The sequence below is a fragment of the Electrona antarctica genome (assembly GCF_951216825.1).
Source record: "Electrona antarctica genome assembly, chromosome: 24".
NCBI classification, from domain to species: domain Eukaryota; kingdom Metazoa; phylum Chordata; class Actinopteri; order Myctophiformes; family Myctophidae; genus Electrona; species Electrona antarctica.
Window position 1 is genome coordinate 2908763 of NC_136803.1, and position 22111 is coordinate 2930873.

At 44.4% G+C, this 22111-nt stretch overlaps 1 protein-coding gene across 1 annotated transcript in view; it reads right to left on the reverse strand.

Moving 5' to 3' along the window:
- Positions 1–13208: 13208 nt before the first annotated feature.
- The window catches only part of ldah (lipid droplet associated hydrolase), a 31773-nt gene continuing 22870 nt past the window's right edge, over positions 13209–22111 (reverse strand). The window contains exons 4-7 of the mRNA XM_079495694.1: positions 21058–21224; positions 19644–19884; positions 16570–16652; positions 13209–14979 (exon numbers count right to left, since the gene is read on the reverse strand). Coding sequence (XP_079351820.1) covers positions 14791–14979; positions 16570–16652; positions 19644–19884; positions 21058–21224 — 680 coding nt within the window. The 3' untranslated portion in view covers positions 13209–14790. The remainder of the gene's footprint in view (positions 14980–16569; positions 16653–19643; positions 19885–21057; positions 21225–22111) is intronic.

Consider the following 22111-nt stretch of genomic DNA (forward strand, 5'->3'; position numbering starts at 1 on the left):
AACTCTGGGACTTAACGAGGTGCAGCAGATAACCCTGGGACTTAACGAGGTGCAGCAGATAACCCTGGGACTTAACGAGGTGCAGCAGATAACCCTGGGACTTAACGAGGTGCAGCAGATAACCCTGGGACTTAACGAGGTGCAGCAGATAACCCTGGGACTTAACGAGGTGCAGCAGATAACTCTGGGACTTAACGAGGTGCAGCAGGGAACTCTGGGACTTAACGAGGTGCAGCAGGGAACTCTGGGACTTAACGAGGTGCAGCAGATAACCCTGGGACTTAACGAGGTGCAGCAGATAACCCTGGGACTTAACGAGGTGCAGCAGATAACCCTGGGACTTAACGAGGTGCAGCAGGGAACTCTGGGACTTAACGAGGTGCAGCAGATAACCCTGGGACTTAACGAGGTGCAGCAGATAACCCTGGGACTTAACGAGGTGCAGCAGATAACCCTGGGACTTAACGAGGTGCAGCAGGGAACCCTGGGACTTAACGAGGTGCAGCAGGGAACCCTGGGACTTAACGAGGTGCAGCAGGGAACTCTGGGTCTTAACGAGGTGCAGCAGATAACCCTGGGACTTAACGAGGTGCAGCAGATAACCCTGGGACTTAACGAGGTGCAGCAGATAACCCTGGGACTTAACGAGGTGCAGCAGATAACCCTGGGACTTAACGAGGTGCAGCAGGGAACCCTGGGACTTAACGAGGTGCAGCAGATAACCCTGGGACTTAACGAGGTGCAGCAGATAACCCTGGGACTTAACGAGGTGCAGCAGGGAACTCTGGGACTTAACGAGGTGCAGCAGATAACCCTGGGACTTAACGAGGTGCAGCAGGGAACCCTGGGACTTAACGAGGTGCAGCAGGGAACCCTGGGACTTAACGAGGTGCAGCAGATAACTCTGGGACTTAACGAGGTGCAGCAGATAACCCTGGGACTTAACGAGGTGCAGCAGGGAACCCTGGGACTTAACGAGGTGCAGCAGGGAACCCTGGGACTTAACGAGGTGCAGCAGATAACCCTGGGACTTAACGAGGTGCAGCAGATAACCCTGGGACTTAACGAGGTGCAGCAGATAACTCTGGGACTTAACGAGGTGCAGCAGATAACCCTGGGACTTAACGAGGTGCAGCAGATAACCCTGGGACTTAACGAGGTGCAGCAGATAACCCTGGGACTTAACGAGGTGCAGCAGATAACCCTGGGACTTAACGAGGTGCAGCAGATAACCCTGGGACTTAACGAGGTGCAGCAGATAACCCTGGGACTTAACGAGGTGCAGCAGATAACCCTGGGACTTAACGAGGTGCAGCAGGGAACCCTGGGACTTAACGAGGTGCAGCAGGGAACCCTGGGACTTAACGAGGTGCAGCAGGGAACCCTGGGACTTAACGAGGTGCAGCAGGGAACTCTGGGACTTAACGAGGTGCAGCAGGGAACCCTGGGACTTAACGAGGTGCAGCAGGGAACCCTGGGACTTAACGAGGTGCAGCAGATAACCCTGGGACTTAACGAGGTGCAGCAGATAACCCTGGGACTTAACGAGGTGCAGCAGATAACCCTGGGACTTAACGAGGTGCAGCAGATAACCCTGGGACTTAACGAGGTGCAGCAGGGAACCCTGGGACTTAACGAGGTGCAGCAGGGAACCCTGGGACTTAACGAGGTGCAGCAGATAACCCTGGGACTTAACGAGGTGCAGCAGGGAACCCTGGGACTTAACGAGGTGCAGCAGATAACCCTGGGACTTAACGAGGTGCAGCAGGGAACCCTGGGACTTAACGAGGTGCAGCAGGGAACTCTGGGACTTAACGAGGTGCAGCAGATAACCCTGGGACTTAACGAGGTGCAGCAGGGAACCCTGGGACTTAACGAGGTGCAGCAGGGAACCCTGGGACTTAACGAGGTGCAGCAGATAACCCTGGGTCTTAACGAGGTGCAGCAGGGAACCCTGGGACTTAACGAGGTGCAGCAGATAACCCTGGGACTTAACGAGGTGCAGCAGATAACCCTGGGACTTAACGGGGTGCAGCAGATAACCCTGGGACTTAACGAGGTGCAGCAGATAACCCTGGGACTTAACGAGGTGCAGCAGGGAACCCTGGGACTTAACGAGGTGCAGCAGGGAACCCTGGGACTTAACGAGCGCTCCACCCCGATGCTGCGACCCAGGCGGAACACGGCGCCGCTTCGTCACGCCGGGCGCCGCGGGAGGAAGCGTCGGACGGCCTCCACCCAACGGACCGACCGCTCGCTTGGAGGGGGAGGGGCAGGAGGAGAGGCTGGCGTCGGCGGCGGTATGGGTAAGGCCTGTCACAATTTACTATACATAATCACCTAATTATAATTTGAGATCATCGCATTTATCCTTGCATAAATCGTCACGAGGAGAAAAAAAAGAGCCACACAATGAAATCATTAACTCATTTTAGGCGGGAACCCCTTTTGGTGTTAGCATTATGTTATGCTTTAGCTATTGAAAAATAGCAGATCTACAAGCTCATAGCGCGCCACCGAGTGGCGCGCTATGAGCTTGTAGGTCTGCTATTAAGGAAAAATCGAAGAACGACTGACATAAAAACATAGCTTTTTCAGAAAACTGTCAGGATGTAGAAGACATTTTTAGAATCTGATCTCAGGTCAAAATGGGTTAATCGTTATGTTATTTTCCAAACGGTCGCCCTATAGGCGCGGGGAGAGCCGGCGGTCGCAAGAGAACCCCCCGCTGCGCCCGGCGCCCGCTGCGCGTCAGCTTCAAGGAGCTGGGCTGGGACGACTGGATCATCGCTCCGCTGCACTACGAGGCTCACCGCTGCGAGGGCGCCTGCGACTTCCCACTGCGCTCCCACCTGGAGCCCACCAACCACGCCATCATCCAGACCCTCGTGCACTCCATGGAGCTGCCACTGGGGGGGCGGCGCCGCTGTCGTGCCGGCCAGCTGCTGCGTTCCTTCCCGCCTCAGTCCGATCAGCATCCTGTACATCGACGCCGCGGACAACGTGGTTTACAAAGAGTACGAAGATATGGTGGTGGAGAGCTGCGGATGTAGGTGACAACAACAAGATGTAGGTGACAACAAGATGTAGGTGACAACAACAAGATGTAGGTGACAACAAGATGTAGGTGACAACAACAAGATGTAGGTGACATGGTGGTGGAGAGCTGTGGATGTAGGTGACAACAACAAGATGTAGGTGACAACAACAAGATGTAGGTGACAACAACAAGATGTAGGTGACATGGTGGTGGAGAGCTGTGGATGTAGGTGACAACAACAAGATGTAGGTGACAACAACAAGATGTAGGTGACAACAACAAGATGTAGGTGACACAATGTGGTTTACAAGTACTACGAGATGTAGTAGCCTAAGATTTAAACTCTCGTAGAGGCCTATAAACTGGCCTAAGATTTAAACTCTCGTAGAGGCCTATAAACTGGCCTAAGATTTAAACTCTTGTAGAGGCCTATAAACTGGCCTAAGATTTAACCCATTTAGGCCTGACGGTGAAATAAAAAAAATGTTCGCTCTGAAAGAATATATATTCAAATATTTGTGCCGCATTTTTACGATTTTTCAAAAATAGCAGACCTACAAGCTCGTAGCGCGCCACTCGGTGGCGCTCTATGAGCTTGTAGATCTGCTATTTTTCAATAGCTAAAGTATAACATAATGCTTAGTTAAAACACCAAAAAGGGTTCCCGTCCAGAATGGGTTAAACTCTTGTAGAGGCCTATAAACTGCCCTAAGATTTAAACTCTCGTAGAGGCCTATAAACTGGCCTAAGATTTAAACTCTCGTAGAGACCTACAAACTGGCCTAAGATTTAAACTCTCGTAGAGGCCTATAAACTGGCCTAAGATTTAAACTCTCGTAGAGGCCTATAAACTGGCCTAAGATTTTAACTCTCGTAGAGGCCTATAAACTGGCCTAAGATTTTAACTCTCGTAGAGGCCTATAAACTGGCCTAAGATTTAAACTCTCGTAGAGGCCTATAAACTGGCCTAAGATTTAAACTCTCGTAGAGGCCTATAAACTGGCCTAAGATTTAAACTCTCGTAGAGGCCTATAAACTGGCCTAAGATTTAAACTCTCGTATAGGCCTATAAACTGGCCTAAGATTTAAACTCTTGTAGAGGCCTATAAACTGGCCTAAGATTTAACCCATTTAGGCCTGACGGTGAAATAAAAAAAATGTTCGCTCTGAAAGAATATATTCAAATATTTGTGCCGCATTTTTACGATTTTTCAAAAATAGCAGACCTACAAGCTCGTAGCGCGCCACTCGGTGGCGCTCTATGAGCTTGTAGATCTGCTATTTTTCAATAGCTAAAGTATAACATAATGCTTAGTTAAAACACCAAAAAGGGTTCCCGTCCAGAATGGGTTAAACTCTTGTAGAGGCCTATAAACTGCCCTAAGATTTAAACACTCGTAGAGGCCTACAAACTGGCCTAAGATTTAAACTCTCGTAGAGGCCTACAAACTGGCCTAAGATTTAAACTCTCGTAGAGGCCTATAAACTGGCCTAAGATTTAAACACTCGTAGAGGCCTATAAACTGGCCTAAGATTTTAACTCTCGTAGATGTATACATCAAGGGTTAGGGTTACAATCTTAGGCCAGTTTACAGGCAGTATGAGATTCAGAGTGACAACAACGTGATTTACAAGTAGCCTAAGATTTAAACTCTCCTAGATGTATATATGTATATATATACATACATTATAGACGTACCTGTATATCTACAAGAGGTAAAGGGTAAGACCACTTTTGTAGAGGTTTGGGTTGTGTAGTTACATTGCCATGATGTAACTCCAAATATGGACAAGAAGTAAAAAATAATTGCTCCAGTGATTAGAAATTGATAATCCAAAATGATGCTCCTCATTGACTTACATTGTACGCTGAAACAGCTCTCAAAGTCACTCTTTTAGTACGTAAACAAACACATACAAAGTTGATTCAGACAATATAGACTATAGAGCATCACCAAAACTCATGTGGTTTAATTTTGTTAACTTCCTGTTGATTTGTCCATTTTTATTAGGAAGAAAACCTTCAAATAGTAAAATCAACAGGAAGTTAACATTTTCATTCAAAAATAAAACCACATGAGTTTTGGTGATGCTCTATATTGTCTGAATCATCTTTGTTTTGTGATTGTTTACGTACTAAAAGAGTGACTTTGAGAGCACATTTTCAATTTCTAATCTACTGGAGCAATTGTTTTTTTAATTTCTCGTCTACATTTGGTGTTACATCATGGCAAGGTAACTACACAACCCAAACCTCTACAATACAAATTTAAATACAATCATAGGCTATAGTTTTACAAGCAGTATGAGAAGCAGATGACAACTGGTTTACAAGCAGCCAAATAGTTCAAATCTTAGGCTAGTTTACAAGCCTCTACGAGAGTTCAAATCTTAGGCTAGTTTACGAGACACACCAACTGAGTATTAGAAGCACTGGTTCTCAAAATGGGGTTTTGGGGACCACCCCAAGAGTCCTCGAGGAGGATCCAGGGGGTCCCGTTCAAAATGAGAAACTGTTTAGGGGATTTTGATCTGAGATCAGATTCTAAAAATGTCTTCTACATCCTGACAGTTTTTTGATTTTTCAAAAATAGCAGACCTACAAGCTCGTAGCGCGCCACTCGGTGGCGCGCTATGAGCTTGTAGATCTGCTATTTTTCAATAGCTAAGGCATAACATAATGCTAACACCAAAAGGGGTTCCCGCCCAAAATGGGTTAATACAATGAGAATACATTTCTTACCAATATATTTGTAAAGGTGTAACACATCTCACAAAGACTAAAATTCACTTTCCCTAAGCGGAGAATCTGTGACAGCTGCTGAACCCGTCCACCAGTGACATAATCTAGACACTGCAGGCTTTCTATTCCTGAAAAGTTGCAATGCGAAAATGGGAGCCATCGTTCTCACGATAATAACAATCTAAATAGTTGTTTAACCAATTCTGGGCGGGAACCCCTTTTGGTGTTAGCATTATGTTATGCTTTAGCTATTGAAAAATAGCAGATCTACGAGCTTGTAGGTCTGCTATTTTTGAAAAATCGAAGAACGACTGACATAGAAACATAGCTTTTTCAGAAAACTGTCAGGATGTAGAAGACATTTTTAGAATCTGATCTCAGGTAAAAATGGGTTAAAAAAGAATCTACCTAACGATGATGTAACTGCTGGACGGGTTTCTGAACTGCTCACATCCCTCCTACTCCTATGACACACAGAGTAGGAAAAACAAATGGTGGTATTTTATCATGAATACCGTATTGCGTCGAATATAAGAGAACTCTGATTATAAGACGACCCCCATTTTTCAAGACTCATTTGTGGAAAAATAACATTGAATGTCAAATAGTCTAGTCCATGATTATAATACGACCCTGTTTTTTAGGATATTTCCATTGGAAAAAACGTCTTATATTCAGGACAATAGGGACCAATTATATGTCGATAGGTTGAAAAGTGGTGAAGTGGTCCTTTAACACATTTTGAAAACCCGGGTCAGACATTTGAGTGTTTTGTTGTTGTAAATTTGTCCATTCCAAGTGAACTGTGTATGTAAGATTTGATAGATTATCTAGAAGCTGGTATTTATGATGTATTCAAGAGTGTGTCCAATATATATATATATTTTTTTTTTATTCAAATGGTTGACTTAGCTTTAAAACATGAACATTTAAAATGCACTGTACTGTATTACTACCGTATTATATAAACATTTACACAATTTCACATTTCTGTACACAAGTTCATCTGTGTATTTATGTATTTGAAAACCCTAAAGTCCCATTGTATGTAAAATAAATGTTTTAAATAATTAAAAGATGTACCTAATTTAATAGGTGTTGTATTTAGCTAGCACTGTGGCGTAATCATCTATGTAAAGATGATGTGTATGTGAATGTAATGCACCTTGCATAGGCACTATATAAATGCACCATTTACCATAAATAGTGGGCTCTGATTGGTTACCCACAACTGAAGTTCCAGACCACAACTGAAGTTCCAGACCACAACTGAAGTTCCAGACCACAACTGAAGTTCCAGACCACAACACAACTGAAGTTCCAGACCACAACTGAAGTTCCAGACCACAACTGAAGTTCCAGACCACAACTGAAGTTCCAGACCACAACTGAAGTTCCAGACCACAACTGAAGTTCCAGACCACAACTGAAGTTCCAGACCACAACACAACTGAAGTTCCAGACCACAACTGAAGTTCCAGACCACAACTGAAGTTCCAGACCACAACTGAAGTTCCAGACCACAACACAACTGAAGTTCCAGACCACAACTGAAGTTCCAGACCACAACTGAAGTTCCAGACCACAACACAACTGAAGTTCCAGACCACAACTGAAGTTCCAGACCACAACTGAAGTTCCAGACCACAACTGAAGTTCCAGACCACAACTGAAGTTCCAGACTAATCTACTCAGTGATATTAGTCTGTCCATACCAAGCTTAACCCATTTAGACCTGACGTCGACATTTAGAAAATGTCTTAAAAATCATGACAGTTTTCTGAAAAACCCTCGTGTTAATATGTCAGTGGTTCTCAAACATTTTCATGTCAGGGACCCCTAGAATTATCTGTATTTGGCTGCGGCCCCCCATCTCAAAATATGTTGATCCAGGGACCCCCCCCCCCCCCCATGCAGAACCAAAGATTTGAGTTAAAAACGTTCGCTCTGAAAGAATATATATTCAAAGATTTGCACCACATTTTTACGATTTTCCAAAAATAGCAGACCTACAAGCTCGTAGCGCGGCACTCGGTGGCGCGCTATGAGCTTGTAGATCTGCTATTTGTCAACAGCTAAAGCATAACATAATGCTTAAAACACCAAAAGGGGTTCCCGCCCAAAATGGGTTGATACATCACAAGTAAAAGGTGACTAGTGGAAAACTATTAGGAAAAACTTGGCAACTAGTAAAAATCATTAGTTGTGAAACTACAGTAGTTACAGAAAGTATGCTGAAGCTATCATTTAATTCATGTTTCCTTCATATTGTATGTATTCATTATTTAATGAACCACACATAATTTAGATCAGTGAAACTAATATAATTCAATTCAAATTGTCCATTAAATGTTTTACACATCTCTTCTGAAGTTTCGATCCAAACTGATATAATAATATCTAATCTAATATATAATTATTACAAATATATTATGCAGATCAGCTCCAAACAGAAAAAGAATAATTACCTGAGACAACTAATTTTTATATTTCTTGTTTGCACTTATAACTTGAGAATATTTTACAAATTAATTGTGCTCAAAACAGCAAAAAGGAAAAAAAATGGAAGATCCTCATTTAGCATTACTATGTAAGCTTTAGAATAAATAAACACATTTGTTCATTACTTTCTCATTGAGTCAATAGTGTTTTCTAGTTAGAAACACATCAAATAAGTGCTTTGATTACGAAAGAAAACAAGAAGAACGACCAACATTCTTCAGTAAACCACATACAGTAGACAATCAATAAAAAAACATTATACAAAGCAATAATGGTGAGAAAGAATGGCGTTACAGATTTCAACAGATCTTTGTAGGTGAGGCGTTCCATCATTTGGGAGCCAATAGAGCGTCGCAGTCCCGCCTCCTACCCTGGACCAGGAAATGAAACCCAATGCATTTTTCCCATAGACAATTCTTAAAGTATTTATTTAAAGACGGTTACGCCGCGGACAAAGCCAACTCGAGTCGTGACAACTCATGACAACACAAACAATATTTTGGACCAAACAAATAATTACAAAGAAGAAAAACAACAACAAAAAGTGTTGTAACCTGCCGTTTTTTTCTTCTTTCTAATTATTTGTTCGGCACAAAAATTGTGTTTGTTGTCACGATTTGTCACGACAAGAGTTGGCTTTGTCCGCGGCGTAAACGTCTTTAAATAAATACTTTCTGAAATGTCTATGAGGAAAATGAACGGAGAATCATTTCCTGGTCCAGGGTAGGAGGCGGGACTGCGACGCTCTATTGAATAAATCCGTCTCTTATATCTTTAAGCTACAGATATGCAGGAATGGTCATATACTTTGGCAACATGGCTGAGATGAAAGAATTCCGTTTTTGGTCACTGTGTGGGACTTTAAAACTCCCAGCGTCTCCATTGTCTTTGTGTGGGACTTTAAAACTCCCAGCGTCTCTACTGTCTTTGTTCAAATAGATACTAGTATGTACTCAACTGTGTATCATGCAGTATTCACACAGAGGAAGCTAAATAATTCTTAAATTACAGCCGGTTCAGTGAAATTCAACAGGCCAAGAAAGCAAAAGAGAGAGAGGGGGAGGTTAGACTATCATTGTCTACAAGCCTTGACATCACAGTACATGAGGAAAAAAGGCAGGAGGAATGAGTCTGAAGGAAGTCCGACCAAGCAGCAGAGGCACTGCACCACTATGGCAGTTATAGAGGCAGCACCCTGACACTGAAAGTGCAATTTTACCCATCTCCATTTGAGTCGTTTCCATGGAGTATAAAGTATAGAGTATAAAGAAGGATAGAGACCGAACTGGAGCGTTAGCCCCGCTATTCATTTCAGTGGAAGTTGCTCAGTGGCGTTTTGAAGCACCAGAAGACTTCCGGAAGTATAATTATAACTCAATGGCTCGAGCGAGCGGAAGTTTAGCCTAGCCTAGCCCCGGACCTCAATTTTGAGGTCCGGGGCTTACGCACGTGACGCCATGAACGTCCATCCACTTCCATTAAAGTGCTGCAATTCCACATTTCGCCAGTAGGTAGTGGCATCTTCAACGTTGGATAGCCTTACTGGGGGCTTGGGCTCATCTCTCAAACTTCTACCATTGCCGTCAGTGCAAAGTGGCCGCGGTACGAAGACATCCTGCCGCATGTGTCAACAGTTCACAGAGGTCACACCTACATAACCCAAAGAGAAGCGCAGAGGCAGCCTGTCATTGATGCCAAGCCCTCTACTGGAGCGGGACCAGTGTTGCCAACTCTCCAGTAACGGAAGTGGCTCTTCGAAAAGTCTCTAAAAGTCGCTAGGGGTGGGATATGTTGCCAACTTAGCGAATTTGAGTCTGAGAGAGGGAAAATTAAGAAAAATTAGGCTTTTATCTCTGGCGCCTGTCAAGCCGATTTGTCCCCAATTCACCAGAAAAAGTAGCTAGATTTGTCCCCAGAAGCTTTTCACTAATTCTGTCGCTAGGGGGGTCTGGAAAGAAGCTAAATCTAGTGACAAATCCGCTAAGTTGGCAACACTGAGCAGGACCCCAGTAGATGTAATATCCCCAGTAGATATACAGCGTTCCGCTACAAGACCACGGTATTGTAGCTATATATATATTATATATATATATATATATTACATGGCTTGGTTGAATGCTTGATTCTGATTGGTCAATCGCTGAATTCAGCGGTGAGTTATGTCTTGATAACGACCGCTCCGCTGTATAACAGACCGCTGCCTAATCAAACCCTCGGAGCACCAGCTGCGCGGCTGCGCCCCGCTTGATGTACTGCTGTTTCCAACATGACAGCCATGTACACACTAGTGACATTTACAGCTAAACATTGCTCTCAAAAATGTTTTTGAAAACATGCGAGTGAGAAATAGACGAAGCAGGACCCGAAAATGGATTCTATTTGATCAACTCACTTCCTTGTTTTCCTACAGTGCTCCAGCCCTGCAGCTGGGCAGACGCAGCCAGCGCGAACTTAAGGAATACTTTTTTCGTTGTGTTTTGGGTCAATTTATTAATTTATGTTAGGTAGCCAGCTAATGAGCGGGATAATATCTGGCTAGGTGGTCGTTGTCGGGATATAATTCACCTTCAGGCAGGGCAGGAATTTCACGGCGGCCACGGCGGCCATGGCCGTCGTTGCCCCTCTCTTTGGCCGTGTGCCCCTCGAAAAAGTATATGCCCATACGGCCACAGTGGCCGTGGTGCCCCGACCGGCGCCCACAGAAGTTCATTTTACCGTTTATCGCAATTTTCCAGTCATTACGGTAACCAATGTTCCCCTCACGTCCCGCGCAGAACAAATTTGTGTTGTAGTTGTGTTGCCATTTGCAAAGTGGTTTGATTATTTTGCGGTACTTTGCCTTAATAACTACCCCCGCTGCCGCTGGTCGTCATGACGCGCGCATACACACACACACACACACACACACACACACACACCCGCACGCCTCCTCCTCCGCGCCACACATACACGCACTGACAGAGTAAACAGAGGGCATTTAGCCCACACGCTGCCTACTAGTGTAGCTAATCTAGCTATCCGGTCAAACTGCAACTATCACTCAAAACAAAACAATGTTTCCTACAGTTGCGACAGTGTGGCGGTCCTACGTCACATGTATTAACGTTGGTCGGACATGGTCCAGCTGATTTCCTTTTGTCTAATGCGAAACAGCGTGGCTGTACATACAAGGAGGAGATCTACCGAATCTATCTAGCCCACCAAAACAAACATAAATGTACTTTTGCGTCGCATTATGGATAGCGACAGAAAGACACCATGGATATAATTAAACAATTGTTCCCCTGTGCACAGCACACACTGTCTCCAGGTAAGAACAAAAAACTGATTTGAAGCTGCACTTTCACTTTGTGTTGACTTACTGCAGAGTCCTCAGTCCTGCAGCGGTGCAGCCCCACAATGGAGAAATTATCTTATCTGTCACTAACCTCTCTACAATGCCATGTTATTCAATATATTAGTTTAGCACAAAATATAGGCTTTTCTAAACCAAGCCCTTATTCAAAAGTTATGTAGGCTGTCATTGTATTTTATGTGAATTAACTCACAGTTTAACCCAATGATCCTCAGCCATTTAAATTTCAAGGACCCCCAAATTAAATTTATATTAATTAGCCTGGGGTGACAGCCTGACAGGGTCCTAGGCCATTTCATTATGATTTTCATCTCTGGACTGGGTCCCCAAAACATGTTTACAATATTTTACAACAGTAGCTACTTATATTTTGTTATTTAAAGCTGTGATTATTTATTTAAGAAGCACTGTTCTGAACCAATGTTCATCGGAAAATCATTTTTTAATTGATGGCCTTCATGCCCTGGCACTTGGCCTTGTGCCCTTAAAAAGTTGACCACACTAAAGGCCAAGTGGCCTTGCCCCTAAAAGGATGAAATTCCAGGCCTGCCTTCAGGGTGATTAACCACTTCACCTCGGTGGTTAAACTCCCTGTCGTTGAATTATCTCCCGACAAAGACCACCTAGCCATATATTATCCCTTACATAGCACGCTACAAGACATACATTATTATATTATATTATTTTTTTAATACATTTTTTGAGTGGTGCTAGCCACTCCTATATGCAGCTATGTGTGTCGGAGGCGTTTCCAGGAATTACATGTTGGGCAGGCAAGATGTGTTGTCGTCCCCAATACATCAATCTAATCACATCACTAACTTAATGAGAACAGTGTCTGTGCTGTGATTAACTCTTTATCTCATTCATACACAAAAGCAAGGTTTGTTGTGGATCTGAAATTACTAAGAATTCCACTAATTAAACTCTGTTAGTATCAAGTGCTGTATAAAATAAATCATAATTATCTATTTACCGTGTTTGAAATACTCCAGTACAGGACCTGTAGGACCTTACTGAGCATAGAAGGAAAACCGGGACACGAAGACAGCGAGTGGAACATTTTGCGTGTAGCTATAGCTACAATCCAGCAAATCATTTCTGATGGAATTTAGTCAGTGCAGCATATAGTCTGTCTTCCGAAACCATGAACCATGAATGCATGTCGTTTTTTCATGAAAAACGACAGACTATAGAGCATCGCAGTCCCGCCTCCTACCCTGGACCAGGAAATGAAACCCAATGCATTATTCTCATAGACATTTCTTAAAGTATTTATTTAAAGACGGTTACGCCGCGGACAAAGCCAACTCGAGTCGTGACAACTCATGACAACACAAACAATATTTTGGACCAAACAAATAATTAGAAAGAAAAAAACGGCAGGTTACAACACTTTTTTTGTTGTTTTTCTTCTTTGTAATTATTTGTTTGGTCCAAAATATTGTTTGTGTTGTCATGAGTTGTCACGACTCGAGTTGGCTTTGTCCGCGGCGTAACCGTCTTTAAATAAATACTTTAAGAAATGTCTATGAGAATAATGCATTGGGTTTCATTTCCTGGTCCAGGGTAGGAGGCGGGACTGCGACGCTCTATAGTATGTCTTCCGAAACCATGAACTATAGCATGTCATTTTTTCATGATTTTTTTTTTTTTTTTAATCCTCCAAAACAAAAAGGTGTGACGAAAAAGGTGTGACGAAAAAGTGTGACCAACACTGAACACAGAAAACACCATTCTGGCAGCCATCTTGGTAGCGTGCCTCGCTAGTCATTAGAGTCCCAAACCAAACCTTCTGGTATCGAATCGCGGACTACTTCTTTGTCCGATATAAAGTAGTTTTTGCGAGGTTAAGTTTAGGCATAGTTTTTGTGAGGTTAACCCATTTAGGCCCGACGTCGAAATAAAAAAAAGAATCTTCTGAAAGAATATATGTTCAATTTTCAAAGATTTGTGCCGCATTTTCACGATTTTTCAAAAATAGCAGACCTACAAGCTCGTAGCGCACCACTCTATTTTTCAAGAGCTAAAGTATAACGTAATGCTTAAAACACCAAAAGGGGTTCCCACCCAAAATGGGTTACGGTTAGGTTTAGGCATAGTTTTTGTGAGGTTAAGGTTAGGTTTAGACATATAGCCACTTGCGTGGGGTCCAAATCAACACAGTGGAGCACTGACAACAAATCACAAGCAAATCCCGAGGCCTGTACTAACAGTCCTACAGTCATGAGTCCGACACCCTATAACCAAAACCCACCCCTGAACCTAACCTCACTGAAAGCCACGGGTCAGCTAGTTTTAACCTGCCATGGCTTAGTTGTAACCTACCACGCATGTCGGGAACCGCTCACGGGTTAGTTTTAATCCGCCACGGGATAGTTTTAACCTGCCGCACATGTCGCGAGCCACGAGTGAGTTTTAACCGAGCCACGGGTTAGTTGTAACTGGCCACGCATGTCGGGGGAGCGACGGTGTTGTCGGACAAATGCCTGTCGGACTGTTAGTATGTCTAATCTATGTATGCCCCCCGATTTTAACTAGAGATGTCCCGATACTGTATCGGTATCGGGAAAAGTATCGGATCGGCCCTTATTTGTCATATCGGTATCGGTGAATATGCCAGTCTAACCACAGATCCCACACAGGGGTAAGGGGTTGACACTATGGCAGGTAAATAAAATGTTGGGACATGTGGAGTTTGCTTTGGAGTTGCCCAAACTGCAAGTGATGAGTCTGCTATAAACACAACACGAGATATAGCTATAAACGACACTGGTATCGGTATCGGCTAACACAGAAATTGAGGTATCGGGATCGGATCGGAAGCGAAAAAAGTGTATCGGGACATCCCTAATTTTAACCCTCTTCTTACACCAAGTAGATCCAATTCCCACTTTGCAGCTAACAGCTGACATACAAGCTCATAACTACTGATTAATATCACAGTTAAGAGCTTGTACGTCAGTCGTTTTGGGTGAATATCCCTCTAGGGATCTAGTCATGTGTGTGTAGTAGATCCATGTGGATCCATTCCAGAACCATCCTGGCCACCCCTCTCTCTCTCTCTCTCTCTCACAGAGTCCACAGGGATCTAGTCATGTGTGTGGATCCACTCCCGATCTGCGTGGATCTATTTCAGAACCATTGTGGTCATGTGTGTAGATCCGTGCGGATCCATTCCAGAACCATCGTGGCCACCTCTCTCCCAGAGTCCAACACGAAGGCGTGACGGAGGCCTTTCTCACACAGCCGGATGTGTCCGGTAGGGAAGTCCTGCTTCAGGTCATGGTAGTACTGGACCGGACACCACAGGTCCGAGGCTCCGTAGTAGAACACTAGCTAGAACACACATATAACAAAAACGCCCGTTCAGGATAGGGCATTCACTTCTAGTCATTTTTACTAGTTGCCTAGTTTACTAGTCGACTAGTTGTTTAACTACCCATTATGTAAAAACAAATTGTGTACATTGGTGACTATAACTTAACCTGACTCCGCCAGATGGGGCAGCAGAGAGTACACTGGGTTCCCAGTGTACTCGCAGCAGCTTGCAGCAGCTTCTAGCAGCTTCTAGCAGCAGCTTCTAGCTTCTAGCTGCTGCTGATTGGCCAGGCCGTTTTGTGGCCGGGCATCAAGTCTGCCTGAGAGTTCCCAGATGGGAGCAGGAGGGGGAACCCAGTGTACTCTCTGCTGCCCCATCTGGCGGAGTCAGGTTAACTATAACTATCTATCTACCTGATCTTGAGGCCTACAAAATCGGGAGTTGATTTTTATTATCAACTAGTCAACTAGTACCAACAAGGTCGACTAGTGGATTTACTAGTCGACTAGTACCAACAAGGTCGACTAGTGGATTTACTAGTCGACTAGTTGAATAGTCGACTAGTTGCTTAATGCCCTAGTTCAGGACAGGCTTCAGACACGCCTCCTCAGGAGACTTGGCTCAGATCTGAACCCATTTGATGTGGCGCTGGGAACCCGTTGTGACCGCATGGCCTTGCTGAACACATATAAACCATAGACGGGTCACCACAGGTCAGCAGATCTGTAGTAAAATACCAGCTATGAAACATAACATACCTTATAAAACATATGGACAGGCTAGATAGAGGTCAGTGGCTCTGTAGTAAAATACAAGCCGATTACAATGCTTGGATAAGTCTGAAATTACGACAGAACATTGCCGTTCTTATCAAAACCATGGACAGCGACGTGGATTCAGAGATAATAGCATGTTTTGTCGCCCCGTAAACAGGGAGGTGAATGATGTGTGCATCAAAAGCATGTCCAGGAGCGCTGAACGAGGCGTTGCATAGCGACGCGAGCTGTCAAAAAATGGATTACAGCGATCCCGTTGTATATCAACAAAGGACCACTTCACCACTTTTCAACCCATCTTCATATAATAGGTCCTCACTAATAATCATGATAAAATACCACCATTCTTTTCTACTCAGTCTGTGTCTCATAGGAGGGCTGTGGGCAGTTCGGAAACCCGTCCACCATCCCGAACATCATCGTGAGGCAGATCTTTTTTAAACAAGATGTTTTTTACAAAAATGTTTAGATTTGTATTATCGTGAGAACGATGGCTTCCTTTTTCGCATTGCAACTTTTCAGGACTAGGAAGCCTGCAGTTTCTATTAGCTTGGATTTCCCATTGATGATGTCACTGGTGGACGGGTTTGTAAACTGCCCACAGCCCTCCTATGAGACACAGACTGAGTAAAAAAAGAATTGTGCCATTTTATCACGATTATTAGTGAGGACCTATTATATGAAGATAGGTTGAAAAGTGGTGAAGTGGTCCTTTAAAAAGGACCTAAAGACGCCTATACACATCCTCCTTAGCACCCACGTTTTTTATTGAGAGGACGTGTTGTACACATACATACACGTATTTAGCACAAAAGCTGTTAATATTCTTACCTTGTCAAGATGTTGTCTTATGGTGACGTTGTCTCTTTCCAGGACTTGCTTCATCTCTTGACCTCCCATGTAAATAGCATTGGCTAAAAGATAAGACAACAAAATCACATACATTTAGTACAAAGGTTTTCAACTCTTTTCATATCAAGGTCCATTATTTATGCTCCATTTGAGCCACCATTTGAGATTTAGGTCACATTCCCACCTAATACTTTGGTAGACTCGATGCGAATGGGTGGAGAAATTGGGATTCTTGCATATTTAATTTGCTGCGGTTTGCCTTCACACTGTCATCCGCAGCAATTGGAAACGCAGCAGGGGGGACCTTTATCAATGTGTTCCATTCATAAACTAGCCTACACAGTGAAATCTATGGTGATACAATTATACTCATAACGTGCATGTGTCGTGCCGTCTTTATTTACTGCGGATTGCATTCACACCTGCACCGAATCGTAATAAAGTGCGATTGGAAGCGAAGCGAAACCCCCGTTTTTGGGCGTAGTAGAATGCGGTTCTTTGATACGCATTAGGATTCGAATGAGCCTTCACACTTGCCAAACGAAGTGCACTTTCTGACAATGTGCAGCAGGATTCGTTTTAATCGCAGCAAAGCTTTCTGGTGTGAATGTCACCTTAGTCTCTCAGACTCAAAACTAAAGAATATGTTGTTGTTGTTGGATAAGATTTTGTAAAAAAAATCCATCCATACTGTATTGATGTATGTGGTACCATTAGGACTTAGGAGAGATAACAAAAATAACAATTATTTTACATTCTCTAATTGTGTAGACTTCTTGTAAATTCTGTAATGAGGGTCCATTTGGTTTCATTTTACGCTCTCAAGAGTTAAAGATCTATACGGGTCCATTTGGTTCCCAACTCTCCATCATTTCGCCGGGGACCACCTGGAACACCCTCAAGGACCACTGGTGGTCCCCGGGCCACAAGGAAAACGCTAGCTACCCAAAACCCGCGCACGCACGCACGCACGCACACACACACGTTCCGACTCCTGTTCTCACTAAACAAAGGAAGACACACACTCACGGCCAAGCTACACCGGGCATGTGTGCGTTTGACGTAAGCGCACTGCGCGCACAAAGTATGCGTGCGAAATGCCCCGGCTACACCAGATCTGTGGCGCGCGGCAGATCTGTGCGGGACCTTCCGGAAGGATGTATAGATATGGGGGCATGGGGGCATGGGCGCATGGGGGCGCGGGGGCATGGGGGCGCATGGGAGGCATGGGGGGCATGGGGGGCATGGGGGCATGGGGGCATGGGGGGCATGGGGGGCATACGCACGTGAAAGAATTAGAACCGGTCCTATTTCTAGAGCACGCGTATCCGTGGTCCGCGGTAACCGTGCGTCTGGTGTAGCTGTGGTATCATTGACATATATTGGTCCTATCCGTCTGCTGTAGCTGGTATCATTGGTCTGGTGTAGCTGGTATCATTGACATATATTGGTCCTATCCGTCTGGTGTAGCTGGTATCATTGACATATATTGGTCCTATCCGTCTGGTGTAGCTGGTATCATTGACATATATTGGTCCTTTCCAAACGCACTGTACGCGCGCAGTAAACGCATACGCATACGCACTGCGAGCACAAACGCGCCCAAAATCGCCCGGTGTAGCCCCGGCCGTACGTCGCGCACACACGCACGCACCCTCCTCTTGCACTATTACGCCAGGGCTCCACCGGACGCATTGCGTCTCCGTCGCGTCGCGTCAAAAAACGCACCGGTTCAATTTTAATGCACGCGTCGCGTCTCCGTCAACGCGGGCAGTGGAGCCACCCTTCATTGATTAAAAAGGGAACATTCCCTGACGGTGACGCGACGCTGACGCGCCCGGTGGAGCCCGGCCGTTATGCTCGAACTGCACCTTTCTAAACAATGTTTCTGTATATATGGAACATAAGCTTTACCTAACTTTGCTACTACAGTTTCCCTGTAGTAGCAAAGTTACTTTTTTTTTTTTTACTCGTTGACTCTCTTGCACTCTGTATTCTATCCCTTTGTTTGCTGTGATTGATTGATGTTATCTCTGCTGCTGCATTGTCTGAAGGAAGCCAAACAAAAATAACTTTGACTCTTATGTACCTGTACACAAGATGTAACAATAAAGTACAACCTTGAACCTTGAACTGGCTGAAAACCCCTTGATTTAGTAGGCGATGATTGGTTCGGTGACCTTCCTTCAACGACCATATAGTAAAACACTTGCTGTACACAAGCCCATCATAACTAGGGCTGGAGCTCGTTCATTTTGATTGATAACGAGCGCCTTATCGATCGGACTTATCGAGCCGGGTTCTTATCGAGCCCACTATCGAGCATTTTCTATTATTTTGTGGAAATAAATTCTGAACAGAACCATTATATTTTACTAGGGCCTTCAAAGTACTTTTCTAACAGACAGAAGGAAATGGACCTTTTAAAAGCATCATTGTGTTTCCTCGGGCAGCGCTCGTTGGCAGGTATCAATACACTTTTAGAATAACATGTTTGTGCCAGCATGGGTGATTCCATTTATTTATTGATCGCCTCTTGTCTTGATTGTTTAACCCATTCTGAACGGGAACCCCTTTTGGTGTTTTAAGCATAATGTTATGCTTTAGCTATTGAAAAATAGCAGATCTACAAGCTCATAGCGCGCCACCGAGTGGCGCGCTACGAGCTTGTAGGTCTGCTATTTTTGAAAAATCGTGAAAATGTGGTGCAAATCATTGAATATATATTCTTTCAGAGCGATTGTTTTAAACTCAAATCTTTGCTTCTCCCTGGAACAACATATTTTCAGATGGGGGTCAGCAGCCAAATACATATCATTTTTGTGGTCCTTGACATGAAATATTGAGCACCACTGATACAGAAACATAGGTATTTCAGAAAACTGTCATGATTTAGAAGACATTTTTTATATTTCGACGTCAGGCCTGAATGGGTTAAACATCGACCGCTATGCTCCATAACAAAGCTTATCGATACCGACGGGTACTCGATACGTTTGTTAAGAGTTTTTTTGGGTATGGGGTTTCGAGCTCCATCCCTAATCATAACCGACCTGCTGGGTCTCCAGTCAGCAGGCTGACCGTGGGACTGACCACGCTGGGGTCCAGACAGGACACTCCGCTGAACACCAGGCTGGCCAGAACTCTCAGCAGGCCCCGAGGCAGCAGAGACAGCAGGAACACGGGCAGGTAAGCCGCGTAGCGCATGTGACACAACAGCGGAGTCATCAGCTGACCCTGGGGAGTCGCAGACATGCGCTCGATGGTGGGGAAGAGCAGCACCGCCTTCAGCACCTGTGAAACACAGCCGTCACGCATGCACACGCACATGCACATGCACAATTCAACGGATTTTAATTTGTATAGAGATTAACGGTTTCCCTGCCACGAACGAATCAGTTTTTCTCTCCACAACCCGCCTCTGTAATTTCATTTAATCCAGTAATTAAAAATAATATTTTACTCACATGTTAGACAGCCTACATACCGTTCCGTTGTGCATGCGCGCAGCAGGGATTTCCTTCAATGTTTTATAGCGCCTATACCTCTGCCCATTTTTCTCAACATTTCATCAATTTGAATATTCCAGGACAGTAATTGGGAGGATTCCCGAAACATGCTAATTTCATGGACCCCCAGTTTCACACGCATTATGCTACGGATCCCCGATTTAATGGCATTTCTATCTCTGGTACCCCCCATTTATATTGTAAAACCACTCAGAGAGTGTACAAATGGAACCAAATGGACCCGGGTCCATTTGGTTCCATTTGGTTCCATTTGGTTCCATTTGTACACTCTCTGAGTTACAGACCCATAAGGGTTCATTTGGTTCCCAACTATCTCTAATTGAGCTGGGTACCCCCTGGAACTCCCTGAAGTACCCCTAGAGGTCGCCGGACCCCACTTTGAGAACCCATGCCTAGGCTTAGAGATTGGGTTATGTTGACCAGTCTGTGGACATAATATACCTTGAATCCAGGGTCTCTCCTCATAATGTCCAGATGATGTATTAGATTAGATAGTGTAGAAAATGGTAAATGGTGCATTTATAATGGCGCCTTTCTCCAAGGCGCTTTACAGAGATTGTGCATTACATTCACCCATTCATACACCGATGGCAGCGGAAACCATGCAAGGCACCAACCAGCACATCGGGAGCAATTAGGGGTTCAGTGTCTTGCTCAAGGACACTTCGACGCTAACTCTGGGGGAGCCCGGGTTCGAACTGGCAACCTTGCGGTTACCATCGAGCCACTCTACCCCTGAGCCACCGCGGCCGTGTAGATAGATAGAGATAGATAGTGTAGATACAGTAATGTTGATACCCCTAGATCCAGGGGGTCATAACAGATACCTTGAGTCCAGGGTCTCTCCACATAATGTCCAGATGATGTATTAGATTAGATAGTGTACAGTAGATACAGTAACTAATGTTGATTAGATCCAGGGGGTCAGAACAGATACCTTGAGTCCAGGGTCTCTTCGCATCATGTCCAGGATGATGTAGCAGCCGATAGAGTGACCCAGCAGAACCAGGCCGGTGTCTCTGGGAACCTGAGCTCTCAGGAAGGACAGCTTGTGTTCAATCTGACCGCTCAGACCAAACACATCCTGCTGCGCTGATGACCAGTCTGTTGATTAATACATTCATTAATACATGATTAATACACATCAATTAATACATTCATCTGACCGTTCATTGAGTGACTCCAGTCACTCAATGTTAACCCATTTTGACCTGGGAACGATTCTACAAATGTCTTCTAAATCCTGACAGTTTTCAGAAAAACCCATGATTCTGTCAGTGGTTCTCAAACATTTTCATGTCAAGGACCCCCAAAAATATATGTAATTGGCCACCGACCCCCATCTGAAAATATGTTGTTCCAGGGACCCCACAAAAGCAAGGCTTTGAGTTAAAAATGTTCGCTTTGAAAGAATATATATATTCAAAGATTTGCGCCACATTTTCACGATTTTTCAAAAATAGCAGACCTACAAGCAATGGCTAAAGTATAACAATGCTTAAAGGTATATTCAGTGATTTCACTTAATTCAAATATCACTTATTTTTTCTTATTTTTTGGATAATCCTCCCTACTATAAAGTGTGCTGACCATATAAGGAGTTCCTCCCTGTCCCCAGTTAACCCTAGTTTCGGTTTGGGCTTTGGGTGGCAAAGCCTTCAGCCAATCAGGATGAGAGGGGCCTTCCTCCAATCATGATCGAGTGGGGTGGGCCTTGGTGCATGTGCTGTTGGTCTGTTGTACTTCCCCCACTGTAGAGCGTGTGCATGTGCACATCTTGTTACCGGGTGGACCGGGTTCTTTTTCCAAATCACCCAAATCACTGAATGCTCCTTTAAAACACCAAAAGGTTCCCGCCCAAAATGGGTTAATGGTATTTGTAGTAGTTGACAGCACAATTTGAAATGTGCACTCTATGGCCAGAAAATTTATGTAGTCTGTGTTTGACTGGATTGCTGGATTACTACAGTGACGATAATGCTTTGGTGCAC